This window comes from Leptidea sinapis, chromosome 25 (assembly GCF_905404315.1).
Source record: "Leptidea sinapis chromosome 25, ilLepSina1.1, whole genome shotgun sequence".
In the NCBI taxonomy this organism is placed as follows: Eukaryota; Metazoa; Arthropoda; class Insecta; order Lepidoptera; family Pieridae; genus Leptidea; species Leptidea sinapis.
Genome location: NC_066289.1, coordinates 6,144,820 through 6,162,961, shown reverse-complemented (window position 1 = coordinate 6,162,961; position 18,142 = coordinate 6,144,820). Strand labels below are relative to the sequence as shown.

General features: G+C 34.3%; 1 protein-coding gene across 1 annotated transcript; it reads right to left on the bottom strand.

The window, feature by feature from the left end:
• Positions 1 to 967: 967 nt before the first annotated feature.
• LOC126972131 (endocuticle structural glycoprotein SgAbd-2-like) lies at positions 968 to 11,062 on the bottom strand. Its single transcript, XM_050818724.1, has 4 exons — positions 11,032 to 11,062; positions 7,757 to 8,048; positions 5,658 to 5,861; positions 968 to 1,066 (listed from the first exon to the last, which is right to left on the bottom strand). Exons 1-4 carry the CDS (start codon positions 11,038 to 11,040, stop codon positions 1,017 to 1,019), a joined length of 555 nt encoding a protein of 184 aa, XP_050674681.1. The 5' UTR covers positions 11,041 to 11,062; the 3' UTR covers positions 968 to 1,016.
• Positions 11,063 to 18,142: the final 7,080 nt, after the last annotated feature.

The window sequence follows — 18,142 nt, the reverse complement described above, 5'->3', positions numbered from 1 at the left end:
CACATTGGATGTAGCACCTTACAAACTTATTTGTTATGTACATTACAGCCATTCTAAAATATTATATTTGATTGAAAAGAGTGGCTGTTTTTCTTTCTTGTATGTTCTTTTCACGAGCTCAACTTCTTCCGAACGTATAGTAGATTCAGTAATTTAAAATAAATATTTGAAGTGTCGATTCAAAGGTCCTTAGTTTAAGCCTAATTAAATGAAGTTTATTTGACTTTGAATGGTTAGTAAGTTAGTCAGATTGATTGCAATGCTTACGGTCTCGAGTTTGAATCCCATTAGGTGTAAGTGAAAGCAGTCAACTAAATGAGAATTACTTGTTGTGCCTGATTTTAGATTCTTATTCATTGTATTCAAAAGATTTTGCAGACATAATTAATATAGGCGTTACAGAAAACATTTTGCCGTAACTCGTTTGCCGATAAGTGAGTCTTAGGCTACCTGTCATTCATAGTTAACAAACGTTCTTCACGATATTTTAGTGTCTCACAAGAACGAGAAATAGGGGATTTATATTATTTATGGCAAGCGGAACCTATTATCCTAGCAACTTAACCGGTACAAATTAAGAAATAACCGCGAGTTAAGTAACCGCACGCGAAGATTGAGCATCGCAACATTTAATTATAAGTCCAGGAAATCCTTGTATTCCTGTAGATTTGCCGCCGTAAGATAGTAATGACTTCTTCGTTAAGTGTCCCGCGAAATATATATTGTGCTTTGTTAGCACACTGAGGTGAATATAGATGAACCCAGGATCTTACAGAAGAGGTGAGTACCGGCTATTCCCTTTATTCCAATGATTCCTGTTCTGTTCACCTGAGTATCCCCCTTTATAATTACAGTCCACTTAAAATTCCCTGGCGCATCCAATACTAATAGCAAAAGACTCAAACACTACATTAAGAACCTTATTTTGAAGAAAACACAACCACTAAGAGTTTAATTAACACAAATTTTTATTTAACAAAATATAGTAATTTATTATATTCTAATTTAATATAGTTTCAGTAGCCTGCATCTGCATCATAGCTGCTCCTACCACTGTTGTATTTATCTGAAATATCAAAGAAATTCTTTTGATTCAAAATATACGAATTATGTTTAATATCACAGAATAAAATGTAACAATAATAATATTGACACACTTTTACACAAATTATCTTACCCTAAACTAGGCTATGGGTACAAGACAACGATATATTTAATACAATATATTACTAACTTAAAATATTTATATACATATAAACATCCATGACACTGAAACTCAACCCTTTACGAAGTAGCGGTAAATTCAATACGAAACAATATTTTTATATATTTTTTTTGACATTCATAAGTGTCATTTCTGTGACCTACATGAATAAAGTGTTTTTGAATTTGAATTTGAAACAAACATGAATTGAAATGGACATTCATCTTATAAATGATTGCACCTACCGGGATTCGAACCCGGGACCTCTAGCTTTCTAGTCAGGGTCACTAAGGATTCGGCTATATCGGTCGTCTTAGATCATCGGTCGTAATAGAGTCATTAATCAGTTTTTTAGAAATTTTCATATAATTTTAACCCGTTTAAAAAAATATTTTGTGAAAAACGGTGGAACTTCCACATCTTTATTGATATCAGCTAGATGGCGCTTATTCGTCTTTTAACGCGAGTGAATTAAGACGCTTAAAAGACCTTAGACATACGCATACGCCACTGCTGGACTGAATTTTTATCCTTATTGTGAGTAATAGTATTGAGGAACATTTCAAGAGCCCCAAATACGTTCGTGTAATTACTAATACTACTTTACCCGTGGGAGGTTCCTTTGCACAGGAGCCTTCCACCACAACGGCGCCTATTTCTGCCGTGAAACAGTGATGTGTAAACATTACTGCTTTTCGGTTTTAAGGGTTCGTAGCTAGTGAAATTACTGGACATTACATTACTGGAAATTAAATGAGACTTAACATCTTATGTCTCAAGGTGACGAGCGCAATTGTAGTGCCGCTCAGAGTTTTTGGGTTTTTCTTGAATCTTGAGGAGTACTGCATTCCTATAGGCAGTATCAATTACCGTCAGCTGAACATCATGCTTGTTTCGTCCCTTAGTGTCGTATAAACTTATTATTATTCGTTTGCTGCCGAAACGTGGGCATTGCCAAAAGTTGAAATGGAAATTTGTTGTTGGAGAAGGATACTTGGAGTATGACTAACTAACAGATATCAAGCACAGTTTTATCTATATATATATATATATATATATATATATATATATATATATATATATAAATGAGAATTGCTGTTCGTTAGTCTCGCTAAAACTCGAGAACGGCTGGTCCGATTTCGCAAATTTTTGGTCTTGAATTATTTGTGGAAGCCCAGAGAAGGTTTAAAAGGTGAATAAACATGAAAACATGCTTGGAAAACAAACAACTATTTTGTTTTTCCGTTGATGTGTCTCCTGTCGTTCAGAAATTAAATTGAAATTCTTTTAATTATATAATGAAAAACTGATTAGAATTTTTTTATCTTTCTTAATTTCTCAGGAGGTAAAAAATAAACTTAATTTTACCTAACCTTACCTATAGTTGGTAAATTAACTACAGTTACACTATCTATCAGATTATTTTTATGGAGATTGATAAATCTTAAGTTTTGTCACAAATTAAATTTCTGAACGTAAACACAACATTTGACATTTGACAACCAACTATATGTACATTGATAAATCATAAAATTTGTCATATTTCAATTTCTGAACTAAACCATAACATTTGACAATTGACAATCAATATGTCGATTTATTCGATCGATAACTTAGACAAAGAGTTTATCCTTCTATCTTTGTGATTGACAATTACCGCTACGGGCGCGAGAACTTTCTTTAATTCGATTATCCTTTGTGTTATATCAACTTATGTGCTCTTTAACTATAACCAACGACAGCTTCCATCAGAGGAATACATTCATCTCCGCGATGCTATAAATGCCGATGGCAATGTGAAAAATGTTGGAAAAATGACAACTTTGCCAGCCATTTACATAAGAAGCCAGCGCTATATTATGCTCAGGATGCCATGTCATATGTTAGCCGTCATGGCCGCCCAGACTTATTTGTTACATTCACCTGTAACCCACATTGGTCCGAAATCAAGAAAGAATTGCTGCATAGCCAAACACCGGTTGATAGAAATAACATCACTGCCAGAGTTCTTAAACATAAATTAAAATCTCTCATGAATTTCTTCATAAAGCATCGCGTGTATGGCCAAGTCCGTTGTTGTATGTACTCTGTAGAATGGCAAAAGAATGGCCTGCCACATGCACACATTTTAGTCTGGTTAGTGGACAAATTAGGCCAAATGAGATTGATTCCATAATTTCAGCTGAAATTCCCGATGAAACAGTTGATACATAATTGCATGCAGTAGTAACCAAACACTTTATACATGGATCTTGCGGAGTTTTCAAGTACAATTCACCCTGTACGGTCAACGGCAAGTGTTCCAGGTGATACCCAAGAAACCTGATTGCTGAAACCATAACGGGAAATGATGGCTATCCATTGTATCGTCGGCGATCAGTTGCTGACAATGGGCGATCGTTAGTTGTGAAGGTAAGAGGACAAAATGTTGATGTAGACAATCGTTGAATTGTGCCATACTCGCCAATATTGTCCAAAGCTTTTGAGACTCACATCAATGTGGAATATTGTGACTCTGTGAAGTCGATAAAGTACATATGTAAATATGTTAACAAAGGTTCTTCGCTGTAACCAATGCAAATGACGAAGTATCACAGTACCAGATAGGTTGCTATGTAATTTGGCGTATCTTTTCATTTGCGATCCATGAAAGACACCCTAAAGTATTCCATTTGGCAGTCCATTTAGAAAATGGTCAACGAGTTTGTTTTAATGAATCGAACGCGGCAGATAGAGTGGCACGTCCACCGTCGACAACATTAACAAGTTTCTTCGCAGTCTATCAAACTGATGATTTTGCTCGCACTTTGCTGTATGTCAATAATAATGTGTAATACAATTACACATGGAATGCATCATCGAAATCGTTTCAGCGTCGAAAGTAAGGAACACCAATTGAAGGATATCCAAATGTATTTGCTTCAGACGCTCTGGGTCGCATCTACACAGTATATCCAAATAACAATGAATGTTATTATTTGAGTTTGTTGCTGGTGAATGTTCATGGTTCCGACATCGTTTAAACAACTAAGAACAGTTAATGGACAGCTGTGTGCGACTTACCGTGAGGCATGTCAACTATTAGATTTACTCGAGAACGATTCGCTCTGGGATGATACGCTCAAGGATCCCTTAATATCTTCATCGCTGCATCAAATTCGTACATTGTTTGCAATTATTATATCAACATGTTTCCCCTCGAATTCAAAAGATTTGTAGGTTAAGTATAGAGATGACATGTCTGAGGATGTATTCCATCGTGTGCGCCATCAAACTTTGAGTCCTACACTACAATTACAATGAGACATTGATCATGATTGAAGATATGTGTTCATTGATGGCAAATAAAGTATTGTTATATTTGGGAATGACAGCACCCAATCTTCATATGAACGATGCATTAAACCACGTTGCAAAGAGAACAACACTACGATATTGAAGCATTGGCCGAAACAGTTTGTATAAATGTTCCACAATTAAATCAACAACAAAGAATTACCGAGCATTTTTTTATTTGCTTTATTAAAAAAGGATTTCTTTAGATTGTTTTATGTTTATTTTATACAAAAGTTTAGGTCTTATTTATCGATTGAGACAGTACGAAGTCTGTCGGGTCAGCTAGTATGTAATAAGAACGGAAGGTCATCGACGCGATGGACTGATCAATTTTAATCTACTGTGGGTGGTCAAGTAGGTACATGAGTATACTCGAATGACCGCTAATACAGATATGGCGACAAATTGTGAGTTGCATTAGATTTGCCCCTGTTAAAACGCCCTTTCAAGAGCGTAGCGACACAGAAGACAGAAAATTTTCCTGGTGTTTTTAACCATGTGTTATTGTGAATCAACAAAGTGGCTGCGGTTAACATTTCCGCGACTTTTTTCATTTTTTTAGGATGAAGAGTACAAACTAGCGTACGGGTCATCTGATGTAAAGTGATCATCGCTGTCTACACTGTCTTAGAATACAAGAGGAATCACAGGAGGGTAGGCCGCCTTTTAGGAAGATATGCACGCTTTTTTAGAGGTGAAATCTCTGTATAGTCGTTCCCTCATGACTGAGGATCGTGGTCATCAACAACTGGTCCACACTTGGAGTGAACTATTTGTTTCCATCGGCTTCTGTTCATCGCGGCCTAAACAGAGCTAAAACTCGGGGACCTGGAGTCTTTTATTTAGTCTGTTTGGGAGGTGATATCAGTCGATATTTTTTTAGAAAGAAAGTTATCTTATGGAGTTTGACAGGATTAAATTTTTTTATTTCATTGTGTAAGAGCAAGAATACATATGGCTTGCTCTGTTGCAATCCGTCTTCACTGTGAAAATCATGGACTTATTCGGTAGTTTTCAGACTGTGTGTATCTTTAGTTGTTTAGCCCTCGCTGGTAATAGGCATAGCGCAGTCTGACCCTTATAGCTAACTATAACAAAGAATGGTCGTTTTGCTCACCTTCACGTGATGTCAACTCCAGGCTTTTTAAAATGGCTTCAGGGATTGGAGGTGGTGTTGGCAGATGATCACCTATCGGTCGGAAGCCATTCTCGTCAGCGATGTAAGACACGGAGTACGTCTGCCCGTCATCAGCAATGTATGAATATGACCCGGAGACCTTCAGAGATCCTTCTTCGGGAACTGCGCCAGGGATAACTTGTCCTGAAAATCAAAATAGATTATTATTAACAAATAATATTCATGCTTTAGTAAAATAATGATATGTGATATATTTATTAATATTGATTATTTTGAGTCATTGTCAAGGTTTAATACATTTAAATGCCAATCGAAATGCAAAGGAGTATAGGAATTTGGAGTAATTTTTATGTTTTGAAAATGAGGACAAACGAGCGTACGGGTCAAGAGGAATCACAGGAGCGTTGCCCGCCTTTAAGGTGAGTGTGCGCTTTTTTTGACGGTACCCATGTCGTATAGTCCCTGAAACACCACACAAGGAAGCTCATTCCACAGCTTTGTAGTACGTGGAAGAAAGCTCCTTGAAACCCGCACTGTGTGGAGGACCGCCTTGGTCCACAGGTCCAGATGGTGGGCTATTTTGTGGCGTATCCTAATTTGTGGCGTGTCGTGCGAAGGTGGAATTCAGCGGCAGACGTCTATACCAAAGATCGCGAGCATAATAATTAGACGTCAAGATAAGGAATGAGGTTGATTATTATCATACATTCGATTTCAATACTCTAAAAGATTTTCAATTTACTTACGAAACAAACATAAATCTATTGCCGCTATCTAAATCTCACAATGAACCCAACTACGAGTCATATTTGGATTTTAATGCGAATGGTGTGTACACTAGTGTCTCTTTAGAATGTATCTTTCTCCATCCGTGATTATTCACGGGTCATCTCAAGTATCGTGGTCACGTAATTGATTTATTTTCGCCGATAGTTTTACGTAAACACATAGTACTATATACTAGTATTGGTCAATACGTTCATTTGACAGTTGAAAGTGTTTTCTTTGTAGTATTAAATGGTAATAGTTATGTGTAATCTATACTCGGTGGTATTTAAACTTTTTTATGAGGACGAGTGACATAACGAGCAAGACATTCACCGCATGGTAATTGATACACACTGTCTATTGCAATGCAATACCGCTCAGAATCTTGGCTGAAACCAAAATTCTGAGCTTTGCGACATTAGATGATTAGTCTCAGAAGCCTAATAATTTCAAACAAAAACATATGCTTCCTCATAGTAATAGATGTTAGTTTTAGTTCTATTTCATTCATTATTAACATTAAATAAAATTACATAGCAGACGGTAATCACTGGTTGGCTCTGCAGAGGGTTTCCTAGTGAGCCATCCAGAGGAATTTAATACATTAAAGGCCTGTTTGTTTCTGTTTTTGAGACTGAGACTGTAAATTTATATTAGACATGAAGAACAATGTGTGTAATTATAATAAATAAATAAAATGAAAATGAAATAGTAATGAGCAGTCGCTTCACGGCAGAAAACATATTATTTTTGGGTTTGTGTGGTTGGAACTTGTTGTTCCTTTAATACTTGTAAATGAAGATGCAAATTTTTACTCTTCATTGTGCATATATTATATACATACTTTCGTAGTCTTTATATTATGACGCTTCGTTATTTATAGGAACCGGGTATTTTTCAAACTATAATAACATAATAAATGTTCGTACGTGATTAAGCGTTTTAACTCATCTTACTTAAAAAAATTACTGTTAGGTATTTCATGAATTGTATCTAGGTTTCTATCGAAGCAAAAAATATAAATTTCAAAAATCAAATTCGGTATAATCCTTGCAATATCTAATTTTTCGCACACATTTTATCAGAACTTAAGCCGATAAAGTAATCATAAATTGAAAAAGAAAAAATTGGGATAGAAGTCTCGCGCATGTAAAAGAGATTCTTAATGATGAACATTAACTTCATGGAAGAAGTATTATGGAATTCCTACATACTATTTTTCGTTCAATATTATCACTTTTTCTTCCTTGTCTTCTAACATCCACACAACGAGTGACGAAATTTTCTCTACAAAGAAAATATGCACTTACCATCTTGTTCCGCCTTAGTTCCATCGCTGGTTTCGTATGCGTAGTGATACCCTAATTCGTTGATCTCATTCTCAAACCTCAAGATCTCTGCTTGGTTTTCTGCGTATTTTTCACTTTTGTAATTTTCCGTCGCAGAGTTTTGGGATGGGTATTTTTCAAAACTTTCGGACCCAAATGGCGTTTGAAGACCAACATTTGCTCCGCTGGAATCTATTGCATCTTGAGGTCGTCGAACTTGATCAAGCTTCGCAGCTAAAGCGACGGCCGCGGCAGTCAAGGAGATAATTATTACCTGAAAAAAAAATTACTATCAATGCTATATAAGGAGATTTGTGGATATTTGGTGTTACCATGCAGTGATCTCATTTGCGTTATTATGTTTATGTAATGCTTTTACAAGGCATATGTTTTACATTTTAGCCGACTTTAAAAAAGGGGGAGGTTATCAAATAACCAAGCAAGTATTTTAGAAGCGGAAACACATATGATATCACTTTGCTTTCACAGTTGTCACGCTCGTGTTTCCTTCCCAAACCAGTAGTGCTCCAGGGCACTAGATTATTCAGGTACACCAAACCGAAATAGCCGTACAGTACTTTTCTTTAAAAAATAAAATTATGTTTCAAAATGGTCACTTTATGATTCTTTTATTACCAACTAAATCTAATTATGATAACTTCATTACTTGTTAAAAAAATCTTTTTTATTTTAAGTTTTAAACTTGCATTTAACAAACTTCCGACGTGAACAAAAAATTTGCTACTTAATAATTAAATTGCATTTTTATAAGAAAACAAGTTAATTAATCCACGTTAAAAATAAAGAAATATAGAAGCGAAAGTTCATTTAGTTATAGATTTCTTTGGCCAAGAACCATAGAACGCTCTCAAAGTTTCATCATAATTTGATCAATGCATTCGCAAAATATAGGGACGATTTACAGCCTTATTAACTGCTTCGCCTTAATATAACAACTTTTGTTTGTTTCTACGTCATATGTTATTTAATGTCACGGCATTTATTAAGGTTCATGTCGTGAATCGAGAGCTAATAATAAATAGTCGAACGTGTATCTTGAACCTGGCTGCCGTTGTTTGACATTTTTGGTTGAGACTTAAGTTTATTAAAATTAGAATCACAGTTATGGACGCGTTTATGAGAGAAGTGCGTAACTCGCAAAAAACTGTTAGAAGTATTAAGTTAATTTTGTATATCAATTTTTGAACACGCCTCCTGAGCGCAGCCTCTAAGATTTAATTAGAAAATATTATTTCATAAAATATGTCAGTGAAAAATAATAACCTTATTAATATTGAAGTGTATAGGCGAAATATATGAAAAAATCAACTGGAATATATTCTTGTTAAATAGATATAATAATGTGGGGTGTATATACCTTACAGTAAATATGAAAAGGGGCATAAAAGGGCATTTATTTTCTCAAAATTGATTCCTTTAGAATTCTTTTCGATGACATTTCTAATAACTACTAGATACTACTACCGCTTCGGAAACAAATGGCGCTCTGAGAGAGAAGAAGCGGCGCAAGGAATTATAGGCAATTGCTAGTTGATACAGATGTATATATTTTTTTTGTAGTTAAGTTAGTAAAAAAAGGTAATACGAATTGATTTGCAAGCGCGTTCCTCTATGGCCCTAATATTCAAGAGGGAAAAAAAATAACAAAAAAAGGTTAGTATATAAAATATATTATTTTATACGAACGTTAGTTATGAGAAATTTAGTGATGAGAAAATTCTTGGCTAACAAAATATATCAATATAATCTATCCTTTATTTAAGCACGGACTTTGAAGATTTGTAAATTTTACAACCAAGAGACTGACTGTTGAATCTTGATGAATGATGTAATTCATGTCATGTATTAAGTAATAATTCTTAATGACATATTCGTATTGTAAACTTATTTTGTGAATGCATGTAAAATAGTCACGGAAACAAAACTCGTTTTATATTTTGCTTGTGTACTACTCACAAAAAGTTCCTTGATAACCGCACCGTGGAACGCCAGATATTCATTTGGTAGCGATGATATTCTAGTTTATGGAGACAACTGGTTGGGGAAATTCGGCAACAGAAACAGGACAAACCGCTCCCCATCATAAATGATGATACTTAGTGCAAATTTAAGTAGATTTTTTTGATGCAAGTCAGGAGCTTTGCAAAAAAAAAACTAATTTGATAAACAACACAATAAATGGAAATATTATTTAAAACTATTATTTTGTAACGGTCTATTACTACTGAGATACAGATTGAAATGTTTTTACTATGTCATAATCAAAAATTATTGCAATGAGCTTTCAAACACTATTTTCATAACCTACAAATACTTGTTTATTTACTCTGTACAGAATGAATTGTAACATAATACATAAGTAGCTATTTACGCAATTGAATGCAAACAATTGCTCTATAAACTTTTAGAAGGAGCATACGCACAATATTTATTTGTAAAAGGTTTAATAATAATATTAGTTAGCAATTAGTTGATTTATTGTTAGATGGAGATGCTATTAGTTTGAAAATTTTTCATTTTTAACAAAATGTTTTACTATGCTCATTTTTCTTAAGAGAAATATTATTTATTTCTCATAGTTTTAAGTAATTTAAAATTTTGAAGTACTAATATTAATTTTTTTACCTTATTATTGTTTATTGTTGAAAAAAATTGTTGTTGATGATCTTTACATTTTTCCCTATTTTAATATTCCCTATTTCAACTTTAAGTGACACCTTCCTCTATAGCAGTTGGAAATTTATCGCATGATGATGTGACGACATAAATACTTGCAATTATAATCTAAAAATCTCAATAGTGGTTATATAAACTTTGAATTTGTTACATGGTTTTAAAATTTCCAGATTATTAGCTGGGGGTTTTAAATGACAATTAATAAATTGAATGCTAATATTCCAATAAAATAATAATTGTTGTTGATGGTAGTTCCACATTAAGGGCCCAGATTTCAATTTTGATTTATATAATGGGAGAAAGTAACCTTTTTTTCGAAAAAAAAACACAGATATAACTGGATAGTACAGACAAATTACTGTTTTGCATGCTACCAATTTGCTTAATTAATGTTAAAACTTGTTTTTTGTATAAAAAAATAATTATAAAAATCTCCCCGCATTTAGAAAATCAAATATTATGTTAATTAAAAAGCACACATTTCAAATAAGCACAAAAACATGCACACACTGTATAACACACGCGCTCCGTCTAAATAATATAAAGTCAATGATACTAACGTATTTCATGATGGTACGTCTTCAAGGGAAGATAGCGAAATGTGATTTAATGTAACTCTGTTGGCATTTTATACCTTGTGAACAGCTTGTGGGTCCCTTCACGAAGCTAATCTTTATCACAGATGTAATAAAGGCTATAATTTCAATTGCAATCTACATAAACATTTGTTTATTTTGTGCACTTATGGATTCCATTGCTTTAATTATTGGATGTATTATTCGTAATGCTGACATTAGGAGATGGATTGCCTCTACTTTATCTGCTCTTCAAAGCTTTTCTGTATGGTCGTTTCTACTATGGGGGTCAGGGTACTTACTTTAAGAACTGTATGTGGCGACAGCATGGTTGAAGTGAAAAGTTTATCAAAGCAAGTTAATAATCAGAAATATTCGAGACAATTTAAAGTTGTTACTTAACCGAGTCTGATGTCTCAGTCTCATTCAATACCCATAAAAGATAATGCTCAGCGTGATTTATCACTACAAAAGAAGACAGTGAAAATTTTAAAAATTATAAACTACTAAAGTTTATAATTTTTAAAATTTTTAATTTGACATAATAAATTTTCTTTTTTGACTCGATAAATCAATGAGTTACATTGCAATTTACAACAAAAATAATTTAAGATAAAAACAAAATAAACTAAAGAATATATTATGTTTCAAAGTGATAACCTTCACTCCTGGGATTAAATTTATTACACAAATAAATTATTTCCTCTCCTCCTCTCTTCCTCTCGGCGAGAGTTCAAGGGTTCGAGACCCGCATTGTCAATAAAATTTTGTTATTAAAAAAATATATAATATACTAGCTGGCTCAGCAAACGTTGTATTGCCATATAAAGTAATAAGAAAAAAATCAAGAATTAATTATTTTGGTGTATAAAAAATAGATTGCGACAGATTCTCAGACCTACCAAATATTAAATCGTACATAAAATCTAGCAACTATAGGTAGCTAAAATTAAGTTTTTTTTACCTCCTGAGAAAGTTAGACAGATATAAAGATTCTAAATGGTGTTCATTTTAAAGTATTCTTTCAATTTGATTTCTGAACGACGCGGGATACATTAAATTAAAAACAAAATTGTTGTTTTTATTTAATTCCGAGCATTTTAAAATTTATTCAACTCTTAAACCTACTCTGGGCTTCCACAAATAATTCAAGACCAAAATTAGCCAAATCGGTCCAGCCATTCTCGAGTTTTAGCGAAACTAACGAACAGCAATTCATTATTATATATATATATAGATTTGTGTACCTAATAAAATTATACTGTAAAATATATAAGCAAGAGAAAAAAAACAAACCTTTATGTATTATTAAAATTAATTATGAAGTCGAGAGTAAAAAGGTTTTTGATGAAATAATTTTAAGCAGATGAACCCAAGATGAACCCATTAAGCAAAGAGCAGAAAAAAAATAAGGTCATTTACGGCCCTCTGCGGCCGTAAATATCTACTAAATACAATAGATCTTGTAGCGGTTATGAAAAACCTTCTCAGATTTTGAGGACATGAATTATCATCGGAAATCATGAAGGCTTAAGACCCAACCAAAATTATTAGATTCATGAATGTCTGGGGAGATAGTTTAACCTTTCCGTTCCGGGAAATTCTGATCGCACGGTATGCCGCAGATCGGCGTGATTTTGGCGCTCACGCAGCGTTCTCTCAATACCTATTATTTTACGTGTATTAATAGATTGCTTATAATAAGGATGATTTGAGTGAATGTATCTGAAAGCTACTGAAACAAGCTGTAAGACCATTCAAAATTAACCATCTTATAAACAAAAAAAGTGTCAGAACTTGGTGAGGGAATAGTGTGCTATACGGCTCTCTCGGTTATGATGTATCTGTAATATCTAGTGCCCTGGGGCACTGCCGATTTCGGGACAATAATAATGAATAATATTTTCACCCTTTACACAAATCATTTTGCGTCAAGCAATGCATAAGTCTATAACTATGGGTGCAACACAACGATAATATATTTAACATGATATACATACTTAAACGTACATACTAACATATAAGCTTCGATGACTCGGAAACAAACATTCATTCTCATCATTTATATGTTTGTAACTAGTGGAATTCGAACCCGGAAGCTAATAAAATACAAAATACTTACTGATGATATGTGATCCCAGTGTCTTTCTTATATCTTGTAGTATAATTTTTACAAAGTTTTACTACCAAACCCAGTATTTTAGTTGCATTTATTAGCAAAGCTTAACAGAACATGTGGCACCTCAACGTCACACATTGTTAGAGACTGGCTCGAGAACGCCCATTTGGGAGTAGTGTTAGTTGCCATGCACTTTGCGACTACGCCTGCTGTATCTAGTTGGAGTGCAGTGGAGACCAATCCTCAATCTAAGATTGTAATATAAAAATGTTATGATCTTTAATGTGAATTCCTCTAAGTTTCAAAGGAAGGAATTTTGTTAGGTATTTCGCCTGTACACGACGCACCTATATTTATTACATAGCTCATTTAATCTTCTTAAGTTTTCCATAAAAAAAAACAACCACCTATGTATCAAGGTTAGGATAGGAAATTAAGTTAGGATATCATCCCCACCATCTGGATGTGTGGCGGTCCTCTACAGTTTTTCCTCTTCAGTTCAGTCTACAGAGCTTTCTTCGACGTACTACAAAACTGTGGAATGAACTCCTTGTGCGGTGTTTCCGGGACGATACGACATGGGTACCTTCAAACAAGCGCGTACACCTTCCTTAAAGGCCGGCAAGGCGCTTGTGATTCCTCTGGTGTTGCAAGAGAATGTGGGCGGCGGTGATCACTTAACACCAGGTGACCCATACGCTCGTTTGTCCTCCTTTTCCATAAAAAAAAAAACTGTTTCGAAGAAATGTTTCACTTGTTATCTGCAAATAGATACTTACCACAAATTCGTTAACCTACTCATTATATGTATTGACAGCGGTGCGGTTTTCTTAACAAGCTATTTTTTACGTACTACCAAACTGAAAACTGCTCAGTTTTTTTTAATGAAAATAAGGGATTAGACGAGCAGGACGTTCAGCTGATGGTAATAGATACACCCAGCCCATTACAATACAGTGCCGTTCAGGATTCTTGAAAAATCCAACCAACAATTATTGTCTTAACAATAAAAAAATAGATGTTAAGTCTCATTTGCCCAGTAATTTTTACTAACTACGGCGCCCTTCAGACCGAAACACAATAATGTTTACACATAACTGCTTCACGGCAGTAATAGACGCCGTTGTGGTACCCATAATCTAGCTGGCATCCTGTCCCACTAATATCGCAGTGTTTTTAAACAAATAATTATTTATATCTTTAGTACTTTAAGAGTATAACTCCACTGTCGAGACGAAAAATCACTGGTGGTGGTACTTCAGGTACCTGCAAATTTATTAATCTCTTTTTCTTTTAAGCCCTTATACAATATTATATCATTCTATCTCTTGCCTATATGCCTTGCCTTATACATAATATGTTGTCAATGACTGACTGATCCCACTGAACACACTACACTATCGAATATCATAAAAAATGTAGCCATTCGGTAGATTTCTATTTGACGCTGCTATTGTAATCTACTTCATACTGTTGACATTTCAATTCAACTGAACTATGATATTTTCGGAGTGATATGTGTATAAATACATATTATACAGCAGAACCCGCTTAATATTATTTCTCACATATTACGCCATTTTACCGTAGTCCCTGCAACTTAAGACATGTTTTCATACATTTCTTAACGCTTAATACGATACGTCATCCTATTTATTACGCCTAATACGCCAACAATAGAAGAACAAAAACCCCTAATTCTCTTCTTCTTCTTTATCAGCAAGAAGACGTCCACTTCTTGACAAAGGCCTAAAGATTTCCACGACGATCGTTCCTGCGCTGCCCTCATCCAACGTATTCCGGCAATATGACCAGATCGTCGGTCCATCTTGTGGGGGGCCTACCAACACTGCGTCTTCCGGTACGTGGTCACCATTCGAGAGCTTTACTTCCCCAACGGCCATCTGTCCGTCGAAGTATGTGTCCTGCCCACTGCCACTTCAGTTTCGCAATCATTAGGACTATGTCAGTAATTTTGGTTCTCCTACGAATCTCCTCATTTCTGATTCGATCTCGCAGGAATGTCCGAGTATAGCCATCTCCATTGCCCTCTGAGCGACCATGAGCTTTCTCATAAGGCCCATAGTTAGTAACCACGTCTGCGTACCGTTAATCGAACCCCTAATACTGCACGGTTTTCCTGGATATTCTTTCATTGATAACAATGTGGCACCCTATGAAATTCAATGGATTGAAAATCTTATTGAGAATGTGAATAATACACAAATAGGAGCCCTAAGTGAGATTGATAAAGACGAAAACGAGTCAACTCCGATTTTGACAATCGCCTGGGCATTATCAGCTGTTAGTGATTTAAGCACTTTGCAGCTTTTTCAAATCAAAGCAAAGATGCACAGCCAAAGTTAAATTATGTTGAAAATCTTGTAAATTCTAATGCATCAAACTCGAATTTAGAATATAATGTAGTACATTTTATTTCCCTATCCCGCGTTGTAAGTTGGGTCCCTTTGAAATCCTCTTAAGCTGGTTTTACTGAATATAGATTCTGAAATAACACCCATGTTAAAGTCTCTTTACGAGCTGATGTAGCTTCTGACGTTTACCAAGTATTGTTTAAGGCGAAGAGTAAGCAGAAAACACGCAAACATGATGTTTTTAGACAAGTTTTGTGGTGAAAGTATAGCATTTCGAGCTATGTACACCATTTAATCCTGTTACACATATCTTTAAGTCTTATTTGTAGGTTGCTAATGCTTGCTGTTGGTTATAGTTAACACTGCCGAGCCTTTTGGAACTACCACTTTTCTTTGAAGTTAAACAAGTTTTTTGGCATGGCGTGACGCATTTTTTTGGTACTTCTCTCAGAAAAGTTATTCTAATAGCTTGTACTTTTTTGTGTAGGTTCATTTATTCAGATTAGTAGTGAATAACGAGGATTGTAAGCATATAAACTGTTTTCCACGCAAGAATTTTGCAAATATTGGTTTTGTTACATAGATGGCGGGCCGGCAGCCGTGAACTCATATCGCTCAAGGTCGCTGGCATTTAGTGTGGCCTTAAATATGTTATGCTATTGTCACTTCCTATCTATACATCTAAATAAAATTGGAGTGTCTGTTTGTAATATTGAAATTACAGTTTTTTTCTACATTTATAAGAATATGTATACGGTAGATACACTAAAATAACATTTTTTACAATTTTTGTCTGTCTGCTTGTTCCGATTTTGTCGGGACTTTTATTGGCAGGTAGCTGATGTAATGAGGAGTAACTAAGGCTTAGGCGATTATTTTAGAAAAAAACTTTTATTTTAGAAAAATATAGTAATGTTGCAATGTCCAAGAAACGGTATAACACTAAAAATAATTTATATGGTAAAACAACGTTTGCCGGGTCAGCTAGTGCTAAGTAAATATTATATCTCTATGCTTCTCTATTTTATTCAGGATTGACTGACGAATGGTATACAATCTGGTTTCCAATTAATCTTAAAATCAAGATCTGCCTTGCAAGAAAGAAAGCAGCTATTTTTGATACAAAAATATGTGATTTCAACTCTAAATCTCTCTAAAATTATAAATTTGTCTTTATCTAATTACTTATTAACTGCATAAAAACGATATATCTAAAAAAAAGATGTAACTTCTGAAGGCATTCTTATAATGGTAACTAAATTAAATGCTATCTATTACCAATAATTATACTATTCCAATTATTAAATTATCAAAGAATTTGCATCACGATTTTAAAGTTAGTTAAATATTTAATTGGTCTTCATAAAAATCACGCGTATGAAGCCAAGAACAAGGATTCACGTAGTTTTTTTTTTAAGGAAAAGGTCATTTTGAAATCATTAATTATTTTCGTTCGTTGGGACTTGGGATCTAAGAGTAGGTTATTTGCCATTTTATTATGACGTGTGAAGGTTACATTCGTGTCCTTTTGATAAATAGCTGGTTGCTCTAGACATAGCGAATTTCTACAAATTAAATGAATCCCCCATTTATACAAATGTAATGTATAAACTAAAATTTTCTAGAAAAATTGTGCGTAAAAATAAATGCTTCTTTAGTTTAGTGATGATACCTTAGATTAAGGACTGGTCTCCGCTGCGCTCCAACTAGATACCGCACTACCTAAGAACAATAGATTTTTTATCACGGCAACTATTAGATGTTTGTGTGCGTGGCACCTTGACACTCAATGGCATCTTTAAAATTTTGTAACATATGCTTCGTGTTATTTTGAAATTAATAAAATACAAAATACTTACTGATAATTTGTGATCCCAGTGTCTTTCTTATTTCTTGTAGTATTATTTTTTCAAAGTTTTACTACGCAACTCGGCATATTAGTTTCAATTATGTATTAGCAAAGCTTAACAGAACATGTGGCACGTCAACGTCACACATTGTTCGAGTCTGGTTCGAGTACGCCCATTTGGGTGTAGTGAAAGTTGCTGCACTTTGTGCCTACGCCTGCGGTATCTAGTTGGAGCGCAGCGGAGACCAATTCTTAATCTAAGGATGATACGCTAAAGCTGTGACAATTGGCAACTAACGGTTGTTTTCAATATATCTATCCTTAGTTTAACTTACTAGGGATAGACAAATCTATCCTTTAACGTTTACTTACATTTCAATAACCTTTGGACATAACTATGGATAAATAAGATCTTGTCATTAAACGGTGACAGCAATGTATCCGTAACTAGAGATACGTTATTGAAAAACGGCCGTAAAATAATATTAACATTGAATTAATGCGAATGTCAAAATGCATTACACTCTGTCATTAAGTTGCACTTTTTAATTTGTTCGGATTATAAGAAAATAATGCGTTTCAATCTTTAACACCGATCGATAAACATAAACTCGCAATAACATTTACTTACTAGTCCCCCTAACATTGCCAAATCTTTTAAAGTGGACTGTGTTAAAAATCAAATCAAATCAAAATCAATTTATTCACGTAGGTCACTGAAATGACAAAAAAAAAAAATTTTTTTTTATTGAG

Coding starts and splice junctions, on each gene's coding strand:
- LOC126972131 (XM_050818724.1), bottom strand. Junction 5,862..7,756: donor AACTAAGGCGGAACAAGATG/GTAAGTGCATAT, acceptor TTTGATTTTCAG/GACAAGTTATCCCTGGCGCA. Junction 1,067..5,657: donor GGAGTTGACATCACGTGAAG/GTGAGCAAAACG, acceptor TTGATATTTCAG/ATAAATACAACAGTGGTAGG.